The sequence below is a fragment of the Tenrec ecaudatus genome, chromosome 1 (assembly GCF_050624435.1).
Source record: "Tenrec ecaudatus isolate mTenEca1 chromosome 1, mTenEca1.hap1, whole genome shotgun sequence".
NCBI classification, from domain to species: domain Eukaryota; kingdom Metazoa; phylum Chordata; class Mammalia; order Afrosoricida; family Tenrecidae; genus Tenrec; species Tenrec ecaudatus.
The window spans coordinates 33,260,883-33,278,656 of record NC_134530.1 but is presented as its reverse complement, the minus strand read 5'-3'; the positions used below and the strand labels follow the sequence as shown (position 1 = coordinate 33,278,656).

The window sequence follows — 17,774 nt, the reverse complement described above, 5'->3', positions numbered from 1 at the left end:
ATTCCTGCTCTGCATGTGAGGAGGAGTGACTGGGACAGCCAGGGCAGGCCAGCAGCTAGCTTGCAGACTCCAGGGCCACGCTTAACACCACACGCCAGTGCCGCGCCCTCCTCCCCCGCCCCCCCCCCCCCCCGGCTGCCCTCCAACCAAGCAGCCTGGTTCCATAGACCCCGGGGTCTGGATCTCAGGGTTCATGTCCACAGCACCCCGTGACAGAGTTTCCATTCCACAGACTTCGCACAGCCCCAGTCCAGGCCACAGTGGCTAAGCACTCAGCTGCCAACTAAAAGGTCCGTAGTTCAAGCCCACCCAGAGGCTTCTGTAGGGGCCCGGGGGTGGTGGGGAAAATCTGGCAATATGATGCTGTGACAGTGACAATCCAGGAACCGCTGTGGGAAGCTCTACTCTGCCCTCTATGAGTTGGGATCAGGTCGAAGGCACAATTAGGGACAGGGAAGGGACCCTGTATCATGAAGAGCAATCATCTACCGAAGGCCTCGCGTGCCTTCTCTGTAGCCCCGACGGGTCTCTCCCACCAGCACCTGCTCGCTCCTCAGACTGTACCACTGCCCCGTCACCCACTGCACCCCCACCGCCCCCCCCCCCGCACCTGCTGAGCAGGGCCACCTCTGCCACTCCCTGCCGCATCCCTAGCCCCTGACACAGTGCCGCATTCACTCCAGTAGGGACCATGAACCCGCGCAGCCGTCGCCAAGTGACAAAATCAAAACGAACTCTGGAATAATGGTGCAAAGGGACGAAAATGACAGAAGTTCAGGAAACAAAAATACCGTTGGCTACAGATCAGAGCTGGGGGAATCCAGGCCAGATAAACCCCTCAGGACCAATAACGAGAACAGCGATACCAGGAGGGTCAGGGGAAGGTGGGGGAGAGAGGAGGAACTGATCACAAGGATCTACATATAACCCCTTCCCTGGGGGATGGACAACAGAAAAGTGGGTGAAGGGAGATGTTGGGCAGTGCAAGACATGACAAAATAGTCATAATTTATAAATTATCAAGGGTTCGTGAAGGGGTGGGGTGGGGGAGGGAAGGGAAAAAATGAGGATCTGATACCAAGGACTCAAGTAAAAAGAAAATGTCTTGAAAATGATGATGGCAACAAATGTACAAATGTGCTTGACACAATGGATGGATGGATGGATTGTGATGAGTCGGACGAGCCCCCAATAAAATGATTTTAAAAAGAAAGGAAATACTGTAGGCAATCAGAGATTCCATGTTATTGCTGGAGGTCATGCAGTCGGTTCTGTCCGAGTGGGCCAGTGTGGCGGGGCAGAACTGGCCCATAGGGTTTCCCAGGCAGTCACCTTCATAGGAACAGACTGCCAGGTCTCCAAGTCACTGGATGGGTTCCCGTGGCTGGTCAGCCTTGTAGTTCTCAGCTGAGCAAGTAACTATGCACCCCAGGGCCGTGGGAAAGAGCCAGTTAATAGAAGACAGAGAAGACATTGTTCCAAAGACAGGAAAGAGACAAAAAGATGCATTGACCTGGACTCCCACCCAAGATTAAGGACTATACTGCACAGGTCCTCGAAGAACAAAGGGAAGGAAGGGAAAGGCCTTCCCAGAATTTGGAAAAGGAGAGAAAATGGGATAGAAAGGGGCACAGAAGATGATGAAGTTCTTTGTTGTTTAATCTGCTGAAGTCTTCTTAAAAGCAAACAATAGTTTCGCTTCACTGGGGAGCAAAGTCTCCCTAAGTGTCGTGTTCTTTTTGGAACTCTCTAGACGGGATCAAACTGACAAGAGCGAGACTGGACGGGAACCCCGGGGCAGGACCGGCTGGGAAAAGCGGGGAGAATGGTTCCAGCGTCTGTGAGCTGTCCAGGACGAAACGGCTGGACGTGTCCATTCTCAGCAAAGCAACAGGCGAGTTCCGTGGCTGACAGGTACGTTGGTGTTTGTCACGGCATAGTTCTGTGTCTTGCAAGCATTCTTTTTCCATCCTGTCATTGGTCACTACTTAACTTAAACAAACCAATCAGAACGGGTCCTAGCTCAACCTGCCTAGGCCAGCACACGCCTCTCAAGTGGCCCCGGCTCTCAGCACCGGTCCTGCCCTGCGCAGTGGGCCCCACAAGCTCTGCAGCGCTCGCCAAGGCTGCCGGAGAACAAGCGGGGCCCGTCCTGTAATGTGGCCCACTCGGCCGCCCACCACGCTGCCTGCCCGGGAGCTTGGTCAGACAGTGGTGTCTTAAGGATCCTGGGAGGGAGGGGGGCCGTCAGCATTTCAAGTAGCAGCCAGGTCACCTTGGGGGGCGACTTTCCGTCGTCTCTAGCAGAGATTCGAAAGGAGAAGAATCAGCTGCAACCATTACTGATCAGCATGCGGAAGGTAGGGAGTTTAAATCTCGGGAAATTGGGGGTTATCAGATAAAGACATGTAACGCGACCGACAGGCCGTGCAGCTGGGAGCTGAAACGTACGGCTCCTGACTCTTTTTGAATGAGACCATCATAGGATTTATTAAATAAAAACAAAAACCTCACCGCCATCAAGTCGATTCCTGTTCATGGGATCATAACATGCTATGGATAACATTGAGAAGAACGGGAATTCCGGAGCACCTAATTTGCTCTCGCGGACCCCACGCGGCATCTGAGAAACAGCCATTGGAGCAGAGCAAGGGGCTAGCACGTGATGTCAAAGCACCCTCTCACCACACTCCTTCCGTCTGAATGCCGAGCAGGCGCTCCCAGCAGCCGGACGGCACGCGGAAGAGCACTGCACTGGGACTGGAGCAGCGGTTCTCACAAAATGACAGTGAGGAAGTAGCAATGGAAATAATGTTATGGTTGGGGGTCCCCACCCCATGAGGAACTGCATTACAGGGTCGCGGCACCAGGCAGGCTGAGACCCACCGGATTCGAGGAAGGCACTGTGCCAAGGTCACGAACTTGCTGAAAGCCAAGAGGACTTGAAGCCCGTGATGCTGAATATCTCAGACTCTACGGCTTCCAAGACGAAAGGATTACACCTGTGCAGGATACGGACTCTTTACAACTGGACCCTGCGACACGGGGAAGACTGAAGTTGGCAAAGATTTTATTTTACTTGAATCCATAAGCAATGCTCATGGAAGCAGCCATCGAGAAACCAAACGGCATCCTGCATTTGGCAAATCTGCGGCAAAAGAAGCTGCCAGAGTCAAAGAGCAAAGACGTCACTGCGAGGGCTCAGGGACGCCTGGCCCGAGCCATGGGGTTCTCAAATGCCTCCCATGCGTGGGAAGGATGAATCGGGAGACTGAAGAGCGTTGATGTAGCTAGGTGATGCTGGTGGAGAACACTGCATGTACCAGAAGGACAAACACATGCGTCTTAGAAAGGGCTAACAGACTGCTCTTTAGAAGCAAGGGCGGTCCTGCGACTTCATCTCATGGACTGTGTGTCAGAAGAGAAGGTCATCATGCTGGACCGAGGAGGACCAGTGGGAAAGAGGACGACCTTCAAGGGGCCGGGCCGACACCGTGGCTGCAACAATGGACTCACATGGAGGACTGTGAGCGTGGTCCGTTCCACGGCACGGCACGCCGCTCTGAGCGCGCCATCCGGACAGAAGCTCCCGTGTGGACAGCGGGAACTGAAGCAAGTCGGCCGTGCGTCCTCAATGGCAGAAGTTGGACAACGCCTTCTCCACTGCAGCTTGAGGGGGCGGCCACGGCACAAGAATGTGAAATGCGCAAGACAGGCCAGCTCCACCGGACCACCCAAAATGCCACAAGGGCCCCACGGAGAAAACCAGGGCTGAGCTGCTCCACAACGGGCTCGGGCCCTCACGGTCCCACTGTACGCTTGAGAAGGACATCAAGAAAAGCCATTAATCCGAATTAATGCAAGCCCGCACAAACGCGTGCGCACAAGTGTTGGTAGCAACATTATGTCTAAGGCCAAAGGCGCAACCAAGTCAAATGTGAACCCCGATCAGTCAATCAATCAACATGAGACACACATCCAAGACTCTGATAATAGAAAGACATAGAAGGCGGATACATGCTACAAGGTGGGCAGACCTTAAAACAGGTTGAGTGGCAGGAGGGCCACACTGCAGATGACGGAACCCACGTGAAATGCCCCGAAACCAGTAGAGAATAAACAAACTGCCGGCTGTCAAGTTGATGCCAACTCATAGTGACCCTGTAGGACAGGGTACAACTGCCCTGTGAGTTTCTGAGACGGTCACTCTTTACAGGAGTAGAAAGCCCCATCCCACAGAACGGCTAGTGGTTTCAAACCACTGACCTTGCAGTTAGCAGCCAACAAGCCAACACTACACTACCAGGGCGTCTGCATCCAGGCTAGGTCAGCCCATGGAGACCGGAAGTAGCCTGGAGGTTGCCAGAGCCTGGGAGGAGAGAGTGGGGAGGGGCCTGGGGTGGTAGCTAGGGACAGCACATTAACCATTTGCTGCTGGGCCTCTTTGTGGAGGGTGACCAGGTCCTCAAAGTGACAGTGGGGTGGGTGCACCCCTCTATGGACGTATGAAAACCCACGGGCTGGTGTGGGTAGGGTTGAGGTGCCGGTATGTGAATGAAGTCTCAATAGGGTCCCTTAATAAACGAAGAACATTCTGGAGCAGGGCAGGATGAAGCAACAGGCGGAGGGGGAGGAAAGGCAAGGGAGGGGAAAAGCAGACAGCTCTCAGGATGAATCAAAGCATCTACATACAGACCGGCTGGCTCTGGTAGCCCCAAGTTGCAAGCGCGGCTCACACCTCCACTGCAGGCAGGCTGTCACCTTGGGCTGAGACCTCCAGCTCAGGTGTGACACAGGAATCTTCCTGGTAGCACCCTTGGGGCTGGCTGTGAGGCTGGAGCATGCATGAGAGTGCAGGGTGGGAAGGCACCCACGAAGATGGGTGGGGGCTCTGGCGGGGCCGGCGATTAAAGATCGCAGTTTGGAAAACCCGGTGCAGGGGCCCGGCGCTGTCCAGGTGGCCACGCTGAGTCCAGAGCAACACCAAGGCAGCGACCCTCCCTGCTCTATCACAGGGGCTGGGGGGTGGGGCAGCTCGGGGCAGTGTGAGAGGGAGTGTGCATGCTGGGAGAAAACTGCAGTGAGGGGTTCATTCCGTAACCAGCTGAGCCTGAACTGATGGTGGGACGTGTGTGTGTGTGTGTGTGTGTGTGTGTGTGTGTGTGTCTGTCGCGGCAGGGGAGCGGGGTTTACAGGGCTGGGACCAAGAAGGTAATAGGACGTGTGTGTGTGTGTGTGTGTGTGTGTGTGTGTGTGTGTGTCTGTCTGTCTGTCTGTCCCGGCAGGGGAGCAGGGTTTACAGGGCTGGGACCAAGAAGGTGATAGGATGTGTGTGTGTGCGTGTGTGTGTGTGTGTCTGTCTGTCGCGGCACTGATGGTGGGACGTGTGTGTGTGTGTGTCACGGCAGGGGAGTGGGGTTTATAGGGCTGGGACCAAGAAAGTGATAGGACATGTGTGTGTGTGTGTCTGTCTGTCACGACACTGATGGTGGGACGTGTGTGTGTGTGTGTGTGTCACGGCAGGGGAGCGGGGTTTACAGGGCTGGGACCAAGAAGGTGATAACAGGCGAAGAACTCACTACTCGTGCTCACCACGGCTCCCTGGAGAAAACACAAGGCTTTCTACTCCTGAAGAAGCTTGTCTGGGAAACCCCGGGAGGCAGCTGCGCCCTGTCCGTCAGGGTGGCTATGAGTTGGCACCGACTTGATGGCAGTGAGCGAGCGCAGAAACATGGGGCCCAGTGGTGCTGTCAGGTAAGCACGGGTGTGCCCGCTGCAGATTTGGGAGTTCAAACCCACCAGCTGGGATAGAACACGCCCTCTGCGGCAGAGTCCCAGCCTCGGGGACCCTTTTGGGGCAAACGCAGATTCGATGGCTATGGGTTTGGGTTTTCTTATTTTTGAAAGCAGAAGAGGGCTGCCGGTTCCACTACCCGACCCCCTCAAGAGTGAGACCCCCCCCAGCTGCCGAGATGGTCCCCCGAGCCGAGGTGCATCTCAAAAGGCACGGCTGTAGATTTAAGGGCGCAAGGAGGATGCTTGAAGCTCTGAGAAGAGATGGATTTTGATGGAGAGCTCCGGGAAAGCAGAGCCCTTAAAGGCCCTGTTATCTGCTTACTATTCATTAGCTTCGCAAATCCCTCAGTGGCCCTTTTCCTATTTTCATCCCATCTCAGCTCGTGAGGAGAATGCATTCTGCAGGCGCACGACCCGCTGTGCAGAAGAGGGCTCCCTCTTTCTTAATTTCAAGCTTCAGGGCTGCGCCGACTGTTTTAACGCAGCCAATAGATTGATGGCCTCGGGTCCTGTCTTCGTTAACCCTGTCTTTGCAGAGCGCGGAAGTGCAGTGACCAGATCCCACCTGGCTCTTCCCAGCACAGGCTGCTGAGTGTGAGCTCAGGAGTTAGGGAGCCACACAGCCCTGCTGGTGCAGTGCTTAAGTAGCCGGCTGCTAACGGTTAGGTCAGCGGTTTGAATTCACCAGCCTCTCTGCAGGAAGAAAGCTGTGGCAGTCTGCATCTGTGAAGATGGGCAGAGGGCCTTGGGAACCCTATGGGGCAGTGCTGGTCAGTCCTACAGTCACGGTGAGTCAGAATTGACTAGACAACAAAGCTTCCTCCTGGTGACACCCACCGTGCAGTGCCTACAGGGCAGTCTCGAGTGGCTTCATGCCCACGAGATGTCCGGTGGAACAGGACGTGCTGCCGGATGTGCAAGATGCTTGGGTAGCAGTCTGGTCCGCCGTTTCTCTCTAAGCATCTTGCACAAGCTTGGCGACTTAGCAGGGGTCTTCCCCAGGCTGAGGGATTCACTTCCGTGTCTGGGCCTCAGCCTGAAGCTTTAGCAATCTTTCTCTGACATAAGCCCCATCTACACCGTCTTTAGCCCTGTAACCTTCCAGTGAAATAGATCCTTTAATAATTGGCACTGTGTGTGTGTCTGTGTGTGTGTGCGCGCACGCATACGCGCGCACGCATCATGGAGAGTGTCGAGTGGGACCTGCCTAAATCTCAAGCCACAGCAGATCCACTGGTTTTCCGCCTCCATGTCCTTGAATAACCTCTGTCTGAATTCTGGGTTGGCCGTTCTCCCTGCCTCTTACTGCTGCCACCGGCACCAGGCTTGCTGTCTTTGGGAGCATCGCACACCTGACAGCAAGATTTTCTAAAAGAATCCAGGTGAACATCACGGCACTCGAGAGACGCACAAGGTGTGAGGCCGGATGCTACTGCCCACCAGCCGTGCCCATTGCTGCACGGTGAACTTGGGAGACCCGGAGAAAAGGAGGCCCACAAGCCAGGCTCACGGGCATTGATTCTGACCCTCAAGACACAGGCGCCAGGTGACAGAGGCTCGGTGCCTGGGAGCACAACCACTGTGTCTGTAAGAGACACGAGGTGTGGGTGTCGTCTTCCAGTGGGTACTGCACTGGCTACCTCCTGTTCTCACAGGGACTTCTGAGCTCCACTGTGACCATGCAGAGCCCTGGTGAAAGCGCCCAGAAGGGAGCTGACAGCTCAGTGGTTTGCACCCACCCTCCACTCCATGGGAGACAGATGCGGCAGACGGCTTCAATAAAGAAGGACAGCCTTGGGACCCCATGGGGTAGTTCTATCCCGTCCTCTACAGTCAGTATGATTGGAATCCACAGCGGTGGGTTTGGGTAATTAAACTCTGATAGGACCACAGAAATCTATGTGGTTGGATGTCATCTAAAGGGACATTAGAGAGGTGGATTCTTTTTCCTGAAAAGAATCTATGCTGACGCCCACTCTACTTTCCTGGGTTGAAAAGAGTTAAAAACCCATCTGTGTAGGAACAAGGAGAGAAACACCCACGAAAGGCCCTCATAGCCTAACCCTTGTGAAGATCACAAGGCAAGAGAGCAGCCCCCAAGACATGGTGCCCCTTCAAAACCTCCACAGTGGAGAGTAGAGGGGCCTCTGCAGGGACACGCTGGTGACCACAGGAAAGGGCAGCGCCGGGCACGGCTGAAGTGATCCTGTGACACAGACACTGCTGTCACCAGTGCACCGTTTCTAGAAAACAGTCCGGCAGTCACTGCTGACAAGCCAGTTGAATCCTCGGGCCTAGGGATGAAGGGCAAGCACTCCGTTAGGAGGCCCGCAAACAAAACACTCAGGGAGGAGGGGCGGTGTGGCTGCGCCGTTGAGCGGGGTGGTTTTTATTGCCTGTGGGTTCTGCCTCAGTTCTTTAAGAGCTCACAGAATAAGATTTAAGATGACAAAAATGATAATAAAGTATAAGGCGATAAAGGACTGATGCAGACCCAGCAGGACACACAGATGGACAGACATGAAGAGGTATATGAGTCAGACTTGACTGGATGGCAGATTTTGGTTTGGAGAGTTCTTAGGCAGATTATTAGTGCAGGGAAACCTAAATATGTATGTATGCCCGTGTGTGTGTGTGTGTGTGTGTGTGTGTGTGTGTGTGTGTGTGTGTAAGTCTTAAGGAGCTCAGAAAGACTGCAAGACAGAACCTTGTCTCTTCCTCTCCTTGAAAAATTGGAAGGAGAACAACACTTCCATTTGTGAAGCATTTCCGTGGACATCATCTGATTTTATCCTGAAAGCCAGACGGGGAGAGAGGGGCCAGGGTTTGCAGTTTGCACCGGGACAGGGCTGAAGGTCACAGGCTCGGAACCAGCACCAGAGACTCCCTCCCCGGGTCTCCGCTGTGCGGAAGGCTCAGTGAGAGCAGCAAAAACATATTTAGGAGAAGAAGAAAAAACAACCCTAACTAACCACCAGCTGCGATCTCCACCGGCACCTTCTGGGAGATAAAAATAAACACCGTGCAGGCTGGCCAGCCACGCTCTCTGGGGCGCTGGGCTCTCCTTGCAGACGGGCTGTAGGCGGGTCAGTAGGCAGCTGGTGTGGGCTGAGGGCTCGTGGCCTTGCCCCTGGGTGAGGGCACTGCTTGGTCATCCAGCCCCAAAGCCACATGAGACCCTCCCAGCCAGGGGCAGCCTCGCCGGCTACAGGAAGTCTCTTTCTTCCCCAGAGGGGAACCAAGGGAGAAGACAGTCCCCAGGCACACACTGGGAGGAAGGCTGGGTGCTGGGGTCTGGCCAGGTTGGGAGGCTGCAGCACGTGGTGGTCTGCAGCTTGGGCTCTGGGGTCACAGACAAGGTGGCCCATATTCCCCAAAGGCAAGGTGGGGAGAGATGAACCTCAGTCTCTGACAGCAGAGTCCCCCTGCCCGCAGAGCCCTTCATACTACCCACGATGGAGACCTGGAAGGACCACTGACCCTGCCAAGGACAGTCCTCCCAAGCCCATGCTGACCTGAGAGGCCAGGGTGTCTGTGACTTGGGGGCTGGCTGGGCCTCCCCCAGGGAGCACATAGGGTCAGACGGAGAGGGAGCTGGCTACCGGCAGCAGCTGAGCAATGGTTTCTCCCTTCCCTCCTCCCCTTACCCCACCCCCCTGCCTGTGTAGCAGCTTCGACTGCAGCAAACTCCTCTGGGCCAGAGGCTGCGGCAGGGAAAAAACCCTTACACACAGTGTGGAGGAGGGAGCGGGAAGCCACCTCCGCCATTTGGTGTCTGTGAGTGGGAGCGGGGAGGACATCCCCATGACCTTGACACACTGAGTCCCTCACTGGGGCCTGCAGCCATGCTGCGTGGGGACAGAGTGGTCTGCCAGGCCTCACCCGCTGCCCCTGCCCTTTCCAGCCTTGGTGGGCAGTGGGGGCTAGGAGGGATGTCAAGGCTGCCCCAGGGTCAGTCACCAGGAGCCCCTTTTGCAGGAGCAGGCGGGGCTGCACACACACCCCTGCAGTAGGGAGGAGCAGGGAGCTGCGGGCCTGGTGGGTGGATGGTGGGGGCCAAGAAGGGAGGAGGAGAAAGACCTGGGGCCTTGCCTTCTGCTAATGGTCAGGCTGCTGTGCGTCAGACACAGCCTGGCCTCGGAGGGCACAGGGGGGGCTCACGCTGCCCACACAGCTCCTACCCTCGAGTTCATGTCATTGAATGGTACCCACCTGAGGGCTTAGTTGGTGGGCCCCTGGGTTCAACACTACCTGAGAATTGGGCACAGAGCTTTCCCTGGCAGGGTACCACACACGAGCAGAGGAGCCTGGCTGACCCTCCAATCTGGTAGACAGACTCCTCCCCACAGATGGCAGCCTGACAGGGTCCTGACCCCCGCCCCTCTCACACACCTTCTGCATCCACAGTCTCCTTCATAATGATCTCCACCCTTTCCACGTGGTGCCGGCTCCAGAGGTGGTCAAAGGCCTTGCGGTTCTGGTCTCGGAAGGGCAGGATCTGGGCCACCGCCTACCGAGGAAGAAGACTGGTTGAGCTCCAGGCATTGCCCAAGATGAAGACGGCTTCCTCGCTCCGGTCTCGCTCATCCTGGCTTAGAGGAAAAGCTGCTCCCTAGCTCAGGCCATCGTGGGCATCGGGGACTCCCAGCCCAGGAGAGTACCCCCAAAGCCTCAATCACCCTTCTGTTTGACCAAGAAAGAAAAGCATGTTGTTTCCGCTGTTCCACTACTAGCAGCTTTTCATAAAGGGGAAGGCAATTTAATACCAACTGTATAGCAAGAAAATCTCTCGATTGAATACACCCAGTACTTTCCAATACGGGGACCTGGCTGGTCTGCCGACCACCATTTGAGAACCAGTGCCCTGGGCAACTCCAGGTGAGCCAGGTGACAAAAACGCCTTTGTGCTAGAGAATAAGGAGGCCTGGCAGCACTGCTGGGTAAGGATTGGACTGCTATCTGCAAGGTCAGCAGTTCAAACCCTCTGGCCGCTCAGTAGGAACAAAATGAGGCTGTCTGTTCCTTTAAGGGTTTACAGCCTTGGGGACCATATCTAGGGTCACTATGAGTGGTCAGTGCCAGTGGGTCTGGGTCCCAGAGGGATGCCAGGGCCCCATGTGACACTCATCCACCTCATATGCTTTCCCAGACACGGCTCTGGAAGCGACGGTCCACCAGCATTGCCTAACAGGAAGGCAAGTGTGATCACTGCAGAGTGCCAGACAGAATGGCCAGGTGCTTGGCGAGCACCAATGAGAACACAGGCTGGCGGCTGCTGGCCCAGAGCTGATTCCAGATCAACACAGAAGCCTCCACCCAACTGCCCCGGCCCCCAGCAGCCTGCTCAGGACCAGAGAACAGGGGGGCCAGCACTCCCTGCTGGGGTGGCAGAGCAGACGCCATGGAGGGCTCTGAGGACTCATTCAGTGTGAGCTGGCCAACTCACAGGCATGGCCCATGATGGGCAGCCCCGGGCTCCTGCTACTCAGCCGGGCCGAGAAGCTTCATCTTCGGACCCCTTCCCTCCCTTCAGTGTTGAGATATTGCCAGCCTCGTGGCTGCAAACAGGCATCAGGAGGAGCAAAAACAAAACAAACCATGAAAGGGGAGCACAGGTGAATGGGAACTGAGAAGGCTCATGCTAACCCACACCCCACACCCAACTGGAAACCGATGCTGACACCTGCGTGCTGACGCCACACCTCCGGAGAGGGGGCAGGGCGGCCCTGCTTGATCAGAGCCCAGAGCCCAGGCCCTGGTGGGGACCTAGATGTGGCCGGGCGATACAAAAAGGACACAGCCCCCATGTGCAAGGCCAGACACGTAGGCTAGGACCAAGTCCCCTGTTCTTGGATGACCGTGGGGGGACTGTTGAAGGGTCTGCCTGCAACCAGCTCATCCCACCTCTGACGACAGGCCCAGCTGAAGCTCACCTGTTTGCCAAGGTAGTGGTCCACCCGATACATCTCCTCCTCTTGGAAAAAGCTCCCAAGTTCTGTGGCCAGCTGCTGGGCTGAGCCATGGTCATGGCCAAAGGGCTTCTCCAGGACAACCCGCAGCCAGGTGCCCGGGCCGGGGCGGCCGCTGCTGTTGATGTGGCGGGCGATGTCTGCATAGGCGAAGGGCGGCACGGAGAAGTAGAAGATCCTGCCAATCTCCCGGAGCCCCTCCTGCTGGACGTGGGCCTCGATGTCCCTGCTCAGGGCCTGGTAGTCCTCGGCTGTCTTCAGCTGGCGGTACTGGCTCAGCTGCAAGAACTGCCCCTTGAGCTCAGTGCAGTGAGTGGCGGCCATGCCCTGGGGGCAGGAGAGGGTCTCCAGGGTCTTGTCTATGAGCTGCTGGCCCTGCGTGGGGGCCATCAGGGCAGCCCCGTGGAAGCTGAAACGGTAGCCCTTGCCCGCCTCATCCAGGTAGAGCTGGAACAGGCCCTGCCACAAGTACTTCCGGGCCAGGTCCCCGGTTGCTCCCAGCAGGACTATGGAGATGTGTCCCTGGAGCTCCCCGGCCTGCAGGCAGCCCAGAAGGGCCGTGCAGGTTGCCACCACGAGTATCTTCCAGAAGCCTGGGTGCCTGGGGCACACGGGAGAGACAGACAAGGAACAAGGAAGGATGAGATGACAAGAAGGGAGGACACGGCTCTCAGGTCGCCAACATTTCCTGCTTGGCAAGACACGGCCACGTGTCTTTTAGGAAGACGTCCCCTCCATCCTCAGCAGCCTGGCCAGCATGCCAGGAAGACAAGGGGTAGGGAGCCTGCCTGCACACAGGGACAGGACCAGAGAAGTCCCTGCTGGGGACGGGGCCTTGGGCAGCCAGGAGACAGACGGGCAGGGAGGCCCCGCAGGCTGGGCTTGGAGCTGTCCACTTTCCCACCACAGCCAGCTCCACACAGGAGCAGAGGTAGGCTGGGCCATCTGGGCAGCCCCAGTCGGGGACAGGGAGCTGGCTCTCCGCTGGCTGCCAGGACTGGGAACACCTGAGCAACCCCTCCCGCTTCTCTCTGCAGTTCCCCAAACGAGGAAGAATTACTATAGCAGAGTGATTAAAAATACAGACCCTGCAGCCAACTGCCTGAGCCCGAATCCTAATCTCCGCCCACCCCCTTACTAGCTGCTTGACCATGGAGAAGGTACTTAACCTCTGTCCTCAGTTGCTCATCTGAAAGGGGCATGATCACCTGTGGACACGGTCTGCTACCGTGTAAATGGGGGCTGCTGTTGGGGAAACTTCAGGGCAGCAAACACCGTGCCAAGCACCGAGAGCTGGCATGTGCCCAGCTCGGAACGGACATGTGCCCGTGCATCCAGACAAATGCCCCAGAAAGAACCACAGGGATGGACACGATTACTGCGCCCCTTGTACAGATGGGAAGACTGAGGCTCAGCGAGAGTGAGTCGGGGAGCCGGGCCTGGCACCAGGCGCGCTGGCTCCTGAGCCGAGTGGCGGCAGTTGATGGCCTGGCCTCTGCAGGGTAAGGCGGGCATCTTGGTTGACTGCTGACTTGGCTGGGGACAGATGACAAGCATGAAAGACGAGTGCTCAGGCCTGTCACACCTGTACTGCAGGATGTTTTCCTGGCCTTGCATTCTCAACAAGGTTGTGTGGCTAATGGGTTGAACTCTCAAAACACAGCTCCTAGCTGGTTCTCCAATTCCCCCAGCGGCTGATGTACTGGGGGAGGATTAGAAGGGATTTCAGGGAAAGTAACCCTGGCCAGTAGCACTGACCATCTGGGCTAGATGAGAAATGGGGCCAGCCTAGGGCAGTTGGGGAGCAGGGTGACAAAGAACGAAGATGACTGATTTAACGCTTACTATGTAGCAGGCCACAGAACTCCGGAGCTCCGGTGGTGCTGCTGGGTAATCACTGGGCTGCTAACTGCAAGGTCAGCAGTTCACAACCACCAGCTGCTCCACAGGAGAGGCTATCTACTCCCACAAAGAGTGACAGTCTCAGAAATCCACAGGGGCAGTCCAACCCTGTCCTACAAGGTCTCCGTGCATCAGAATCAACTCAACGGCAGTGGGTTTGGCTGGGCTTGTGTTAGGCAGGGATAGTGGGTTATAAGTTGGGCCGTGAGCCACAGAGTCGGCAGTTAGACTCCATCAGCTGCTCCCTGGAAAAGGATGGGGCTTTCTACTCCCATAAAGACTTGAGGCTCGAAAACGGAGGGAGTTCACTATGAGTCGGAATCAACTCGATGGCAGTGAGTTTGGGATTTTTGTTTAGCTGTGCCAGCTATCTGAGCTTTGGTGGCCATGCTGGATGAGTATGGTGCTGCTAACCTCAAGGTCAGCGGTTCCAATCCACCAGCTGCTCCAAAGAAGAAAAATGAGGGTATCTACTCCCAGCCTCAGAAACCTCCTACAGCAGCAGTTCTCAACCTGTGGGTCGCGACCCCTTTTGGGGGTGTCAAATGACCCTTTCACAGGGGTCGCCTGATTCATAATAGTAGCAAAATGACAGTTATGAAGTAGCAACGAAAATAATTTTATGTTTGGGGTTGCCACCACATGAGGAACTGTATGAAAGGGTCGCGGCATCAGGAAGGTTAAGAACCACTGCCCCACAGGGTTGCAACGAGTCGGAACTGAGTTGATGGCAATAAGTTTTGGGGGGGGCTGGGGCAGGCACTCTACCAGATAGACCCTGCTGCCGTGAAGTCAATGCGGACCAGGCAACCCCAAATGTGACGCCATATACACTCCATAGGTTTTCTTAGCTGTCATCTTCCCGAGTGGATCCCAAGCCTTGCTTCCAGGGTCCCCGGGTGGGACCCAGTGCAAACTATCTTGTGATACTCAGGGACCCCTCTCAGGTGGATGTCTGGCAAGACTGCAACAATCTTTTGATGCTGTCTAGCTTATGTCACTGACGCCCACTGCCACCAAGCCGGTTCCGACGTGAGTTGCCCCCACTAGTGCGGAGTAGAACTGGGCTCTGCTGGATTTCCAAGGCAGAGACTATTCAGAACCAGATTGTTGGGACTGTCTTCTGAGGCACCTCTGAGGAGATTCAAACTCCCAACCTTTGGGCTAGTCAGTGCTTAACTGTTGGTGCCACCCACGGTTCCAGAGGAAGAGAAATTGGTTTATAAAACCAATTTCTTATGAAACACCCTGGCACCTAGCACTGCAGAAACTGCCAGCTCACCTTCTCAACCATTCTCCCCACGTGGGTCAGGTCTGCCCCTGGACGCAGGCATCAGACCCCTCTTCCCGTTTCCTGCCTGAAGATGACAAGGACTCCGCAGTGCCTGCCTGGCGGCTGCAGAACACCAGCCATCTGCTCATCGAGACTTCCCCTCAAAGGGAGCTTCAGCTTCCGGAGGAGCCAGGGACGGGACCATCTGAGGGGCTCACCCACCTTCCTCTTCCACAGTCCCTCCATCGGCACTCACCCCCAGATCCACAGAGGGCCACAGGGCCACCCTCCTCCCCTGCTTTCCAACCCCTGTCCCTGGCACTCAGAGCAGTCCTTCCCCATCTGGCGGTCGCCCCTGTCTGGAGGGAAGGAAACACTGCAAGGTCAGGGCGGGAGGGAGGCAGGGAGAAACCCGAAGCCCAGAGAACAGCCTGGTGAAGGTACAGCCGCCAGCTGGCAGCTCCTGAGTCCTCCTGAGCGCCAGGGTTCCAGGATGTGCCTGGTACAAGGGGAGGAGCCCAAGAACCTCAGAGTGCCCGGGCAGGAAGGGGCGGGGGGGGGGGGTGCCCCAACCCCACCTCACCCCCTAAGACTGCAGCTAAGCTTGATGCCTGACCCCATGGGCCCTGCTCTGACTCTGGCTTGCTGCGGTCCTGCCTGCCCAGCTCTGCCCTGGGCCCCAGTTCTCAGGCCCACTTCCATCTCCAAGTACAAACTGGAAGTTACCAGGCGTTTCGACACGAGTGTTTGCTGTGTGGTTGCTGAACAGCCAGGGAAGGACTCTCGCCCAAGCTGGGGTCGGGGGGATAGAGAGTGTGTGAGTGTGTTCAAGGTGGATCTTTTTTCATTACCACAGGGTTGTTTTTTCTTTCCCCATCTTAATGTGTGTCTCAATCCTTCATGTGCCTTCCAAACTCCCAGGGACCTGGTTTTCAATGTAGATTCTGATTTAGAAGGTCTGGGAAGGGGCCAGGGACGCCAAGCAGTGGCATTGAGGGGGAGAAGTCAAGCAGAGGAGGGGGTCCAGTGCATGTGTGGCCCCCCACCCCTTCTCTTCACGGGACCGGAGGCAGGTCTGGCAGGGCCGAGAGAGGTCCAGGGAAGGGCTTTCAAAGGAGCCTGGGCGATTTAGTCTCTCACCCCCAGCAAAGTGGATGGGTAGCTAGCTACAAACCGGCCGGTAGTAACAGCCGATGTTAACCAAGTCGTTGCTGGAAGTCCCTTGCTTCGATGCTCAGCCCCCATCCTTCCTGACAGCAGTCCTGCGGTGACTCCCACTTTACAGACCAGCAAACAGGGAGGTGAGATAACAGACTGGCAAGCCACAGACTCCACGCCCCCGGTCACGAGGCTGCACAGCTTCCTTGGCCCCGAGGAGGTGCAGGGAGTTCGGGCCAGAGCTTCGTTAGCGGTCACTCCCTACAGCTGCAGGTTCGAGGGAGTGACCTTAGGTGCCTGCCTCAATGAAGCCAGCGAAGCTATCTGGGCCCATGTCTCTGCATCGACCACGCGGGGCTAATACCACCAACCTCAACAGGAGGCTGTGAAGGTGAAATGAGCTGAGACATGTGGCCCACCCTCATCCACGTGCGAATTAAGTTCATTAAATTAGTTGAATACAAAGCGTCCCCTGGTCCCCAAGGGGGCACAGGGCCTTAGTGTATAGCTACCTCATCTAGGGCTGCAGCAGGGATGGCGAACAAGTCCTCCCCGACAAACACACACACACACACACACACACACTCACTCACTCACGCACTGTCCAAACCTCCTCCTCCTGCCTCCCTCCTGCCTCCAGGAAAACCGCTACGCTACAGAAGAGCCCGGCTCCACAGCTCGATCACCCTCCCAGAAGCAACCCGTCAGTGTTTGCTTCCTTGGCATTCGCTGTCCGGTGAGCTCCAAGCACCAACCTTTCGGCTCGCAGCTGGGAAAGAACTCTGGAAGTTAAGTAGCTGCACTGAGGTGAGCCTAGGAGCCCCTGGGTAGGCGCTGGAGCCACTGTGGGGCCAGAAGCACGGGCCATCTGATTGGACACTGGATTCTGGGGATTCCTGTCCAGGCCCTGACGTTGAACAAACAACTGTAAGGGACTGGGCCTCAGTTTTCTCCCCTGAAATGAAGGAATTGGGTGAAATGTGTCTATGACATTTTCTCAACCCAGGAAACAAAACTAATGGCCGTGGAGCCAATTCAGACTCAGTGAACCCCCTTGTGCAGATGAGAACTGGGCTTCCCAGAGTGTGCGAGGCTGTGACCTTCTGGAAGTAGATCACCTGGCCTTTCTTCCTGGGCACCTACAGATGGAGTGGAACCACCAACCTTTCCATTAATAATTGGGTGCTTAACCATTGATACCACCCAGGCACTCCTAAGCCCTGTTTCCCAAGGAAAGGCATTAGGTGCCATTGAGTGGATTCGAACTCACAGCAACCACACATGACAGAGCGGAGCTGCCCTTCAGGGTTTGCTGGACTGTCCTCTTGGCAAAAGCAGATCCTGGGGCTTTGCCTGCAGAGACCTGAGGGGGTTCCAGTCACCAGCCTTCTCATTAGCAACCAAATGCTGAACTGTTTGTACCCCCTGGGCAAGGGTGGCAAGCTTTTATCTCAGGTGCTTTGGACAGGTTGTCAGGAGAGACCAGGCCCTGGAGAAGGGCATGGTGCTTGGTAAAGTAGAGGGACAGCGAACAAAAGGAGGCCCTGGGCAAGATGGGTTGACTGGGCAAGTTGATGGGCCCTGGGCAAGTGTGGCTGTAACAATTGGCTCTGACATAAGGACAATGGTGAGAACATTGCAGGACCGGGCAGCGGCTTGCTTTGCTGGGCACAGGG

General features: G+C 56.3%; 1 protein-coding gene across 1 annotated transcript in view; it reads right to left on the bottom strand.

Moving 5' to 3' along the window:
- H6PD (hexose-6-phosphate dehydrogenase/glucose 1-dehydrogenase) overlaps positions 1-17,774 on the bottom strand; it is a 33,327-nt gene that overhangs the window by 7,267 nt on the left and 8,286 nt on the right. Inside the window, exons 2-3 of the mRNA XM_075550693.1 lie at positions 11,730-12,366; positions 10,189-10,306 (exon numbers count right to left, since the gene is read on the bottom strand). Coding sequence (XP_075406808.1) covers positions 10,189-10,306; positions 11,730-12,366 — 755 coding nt within the window. The remainder of the gene's footprint in view (positions 1-10,188; positions 10,307-11,729; positions 12,367-17,774) is intronic.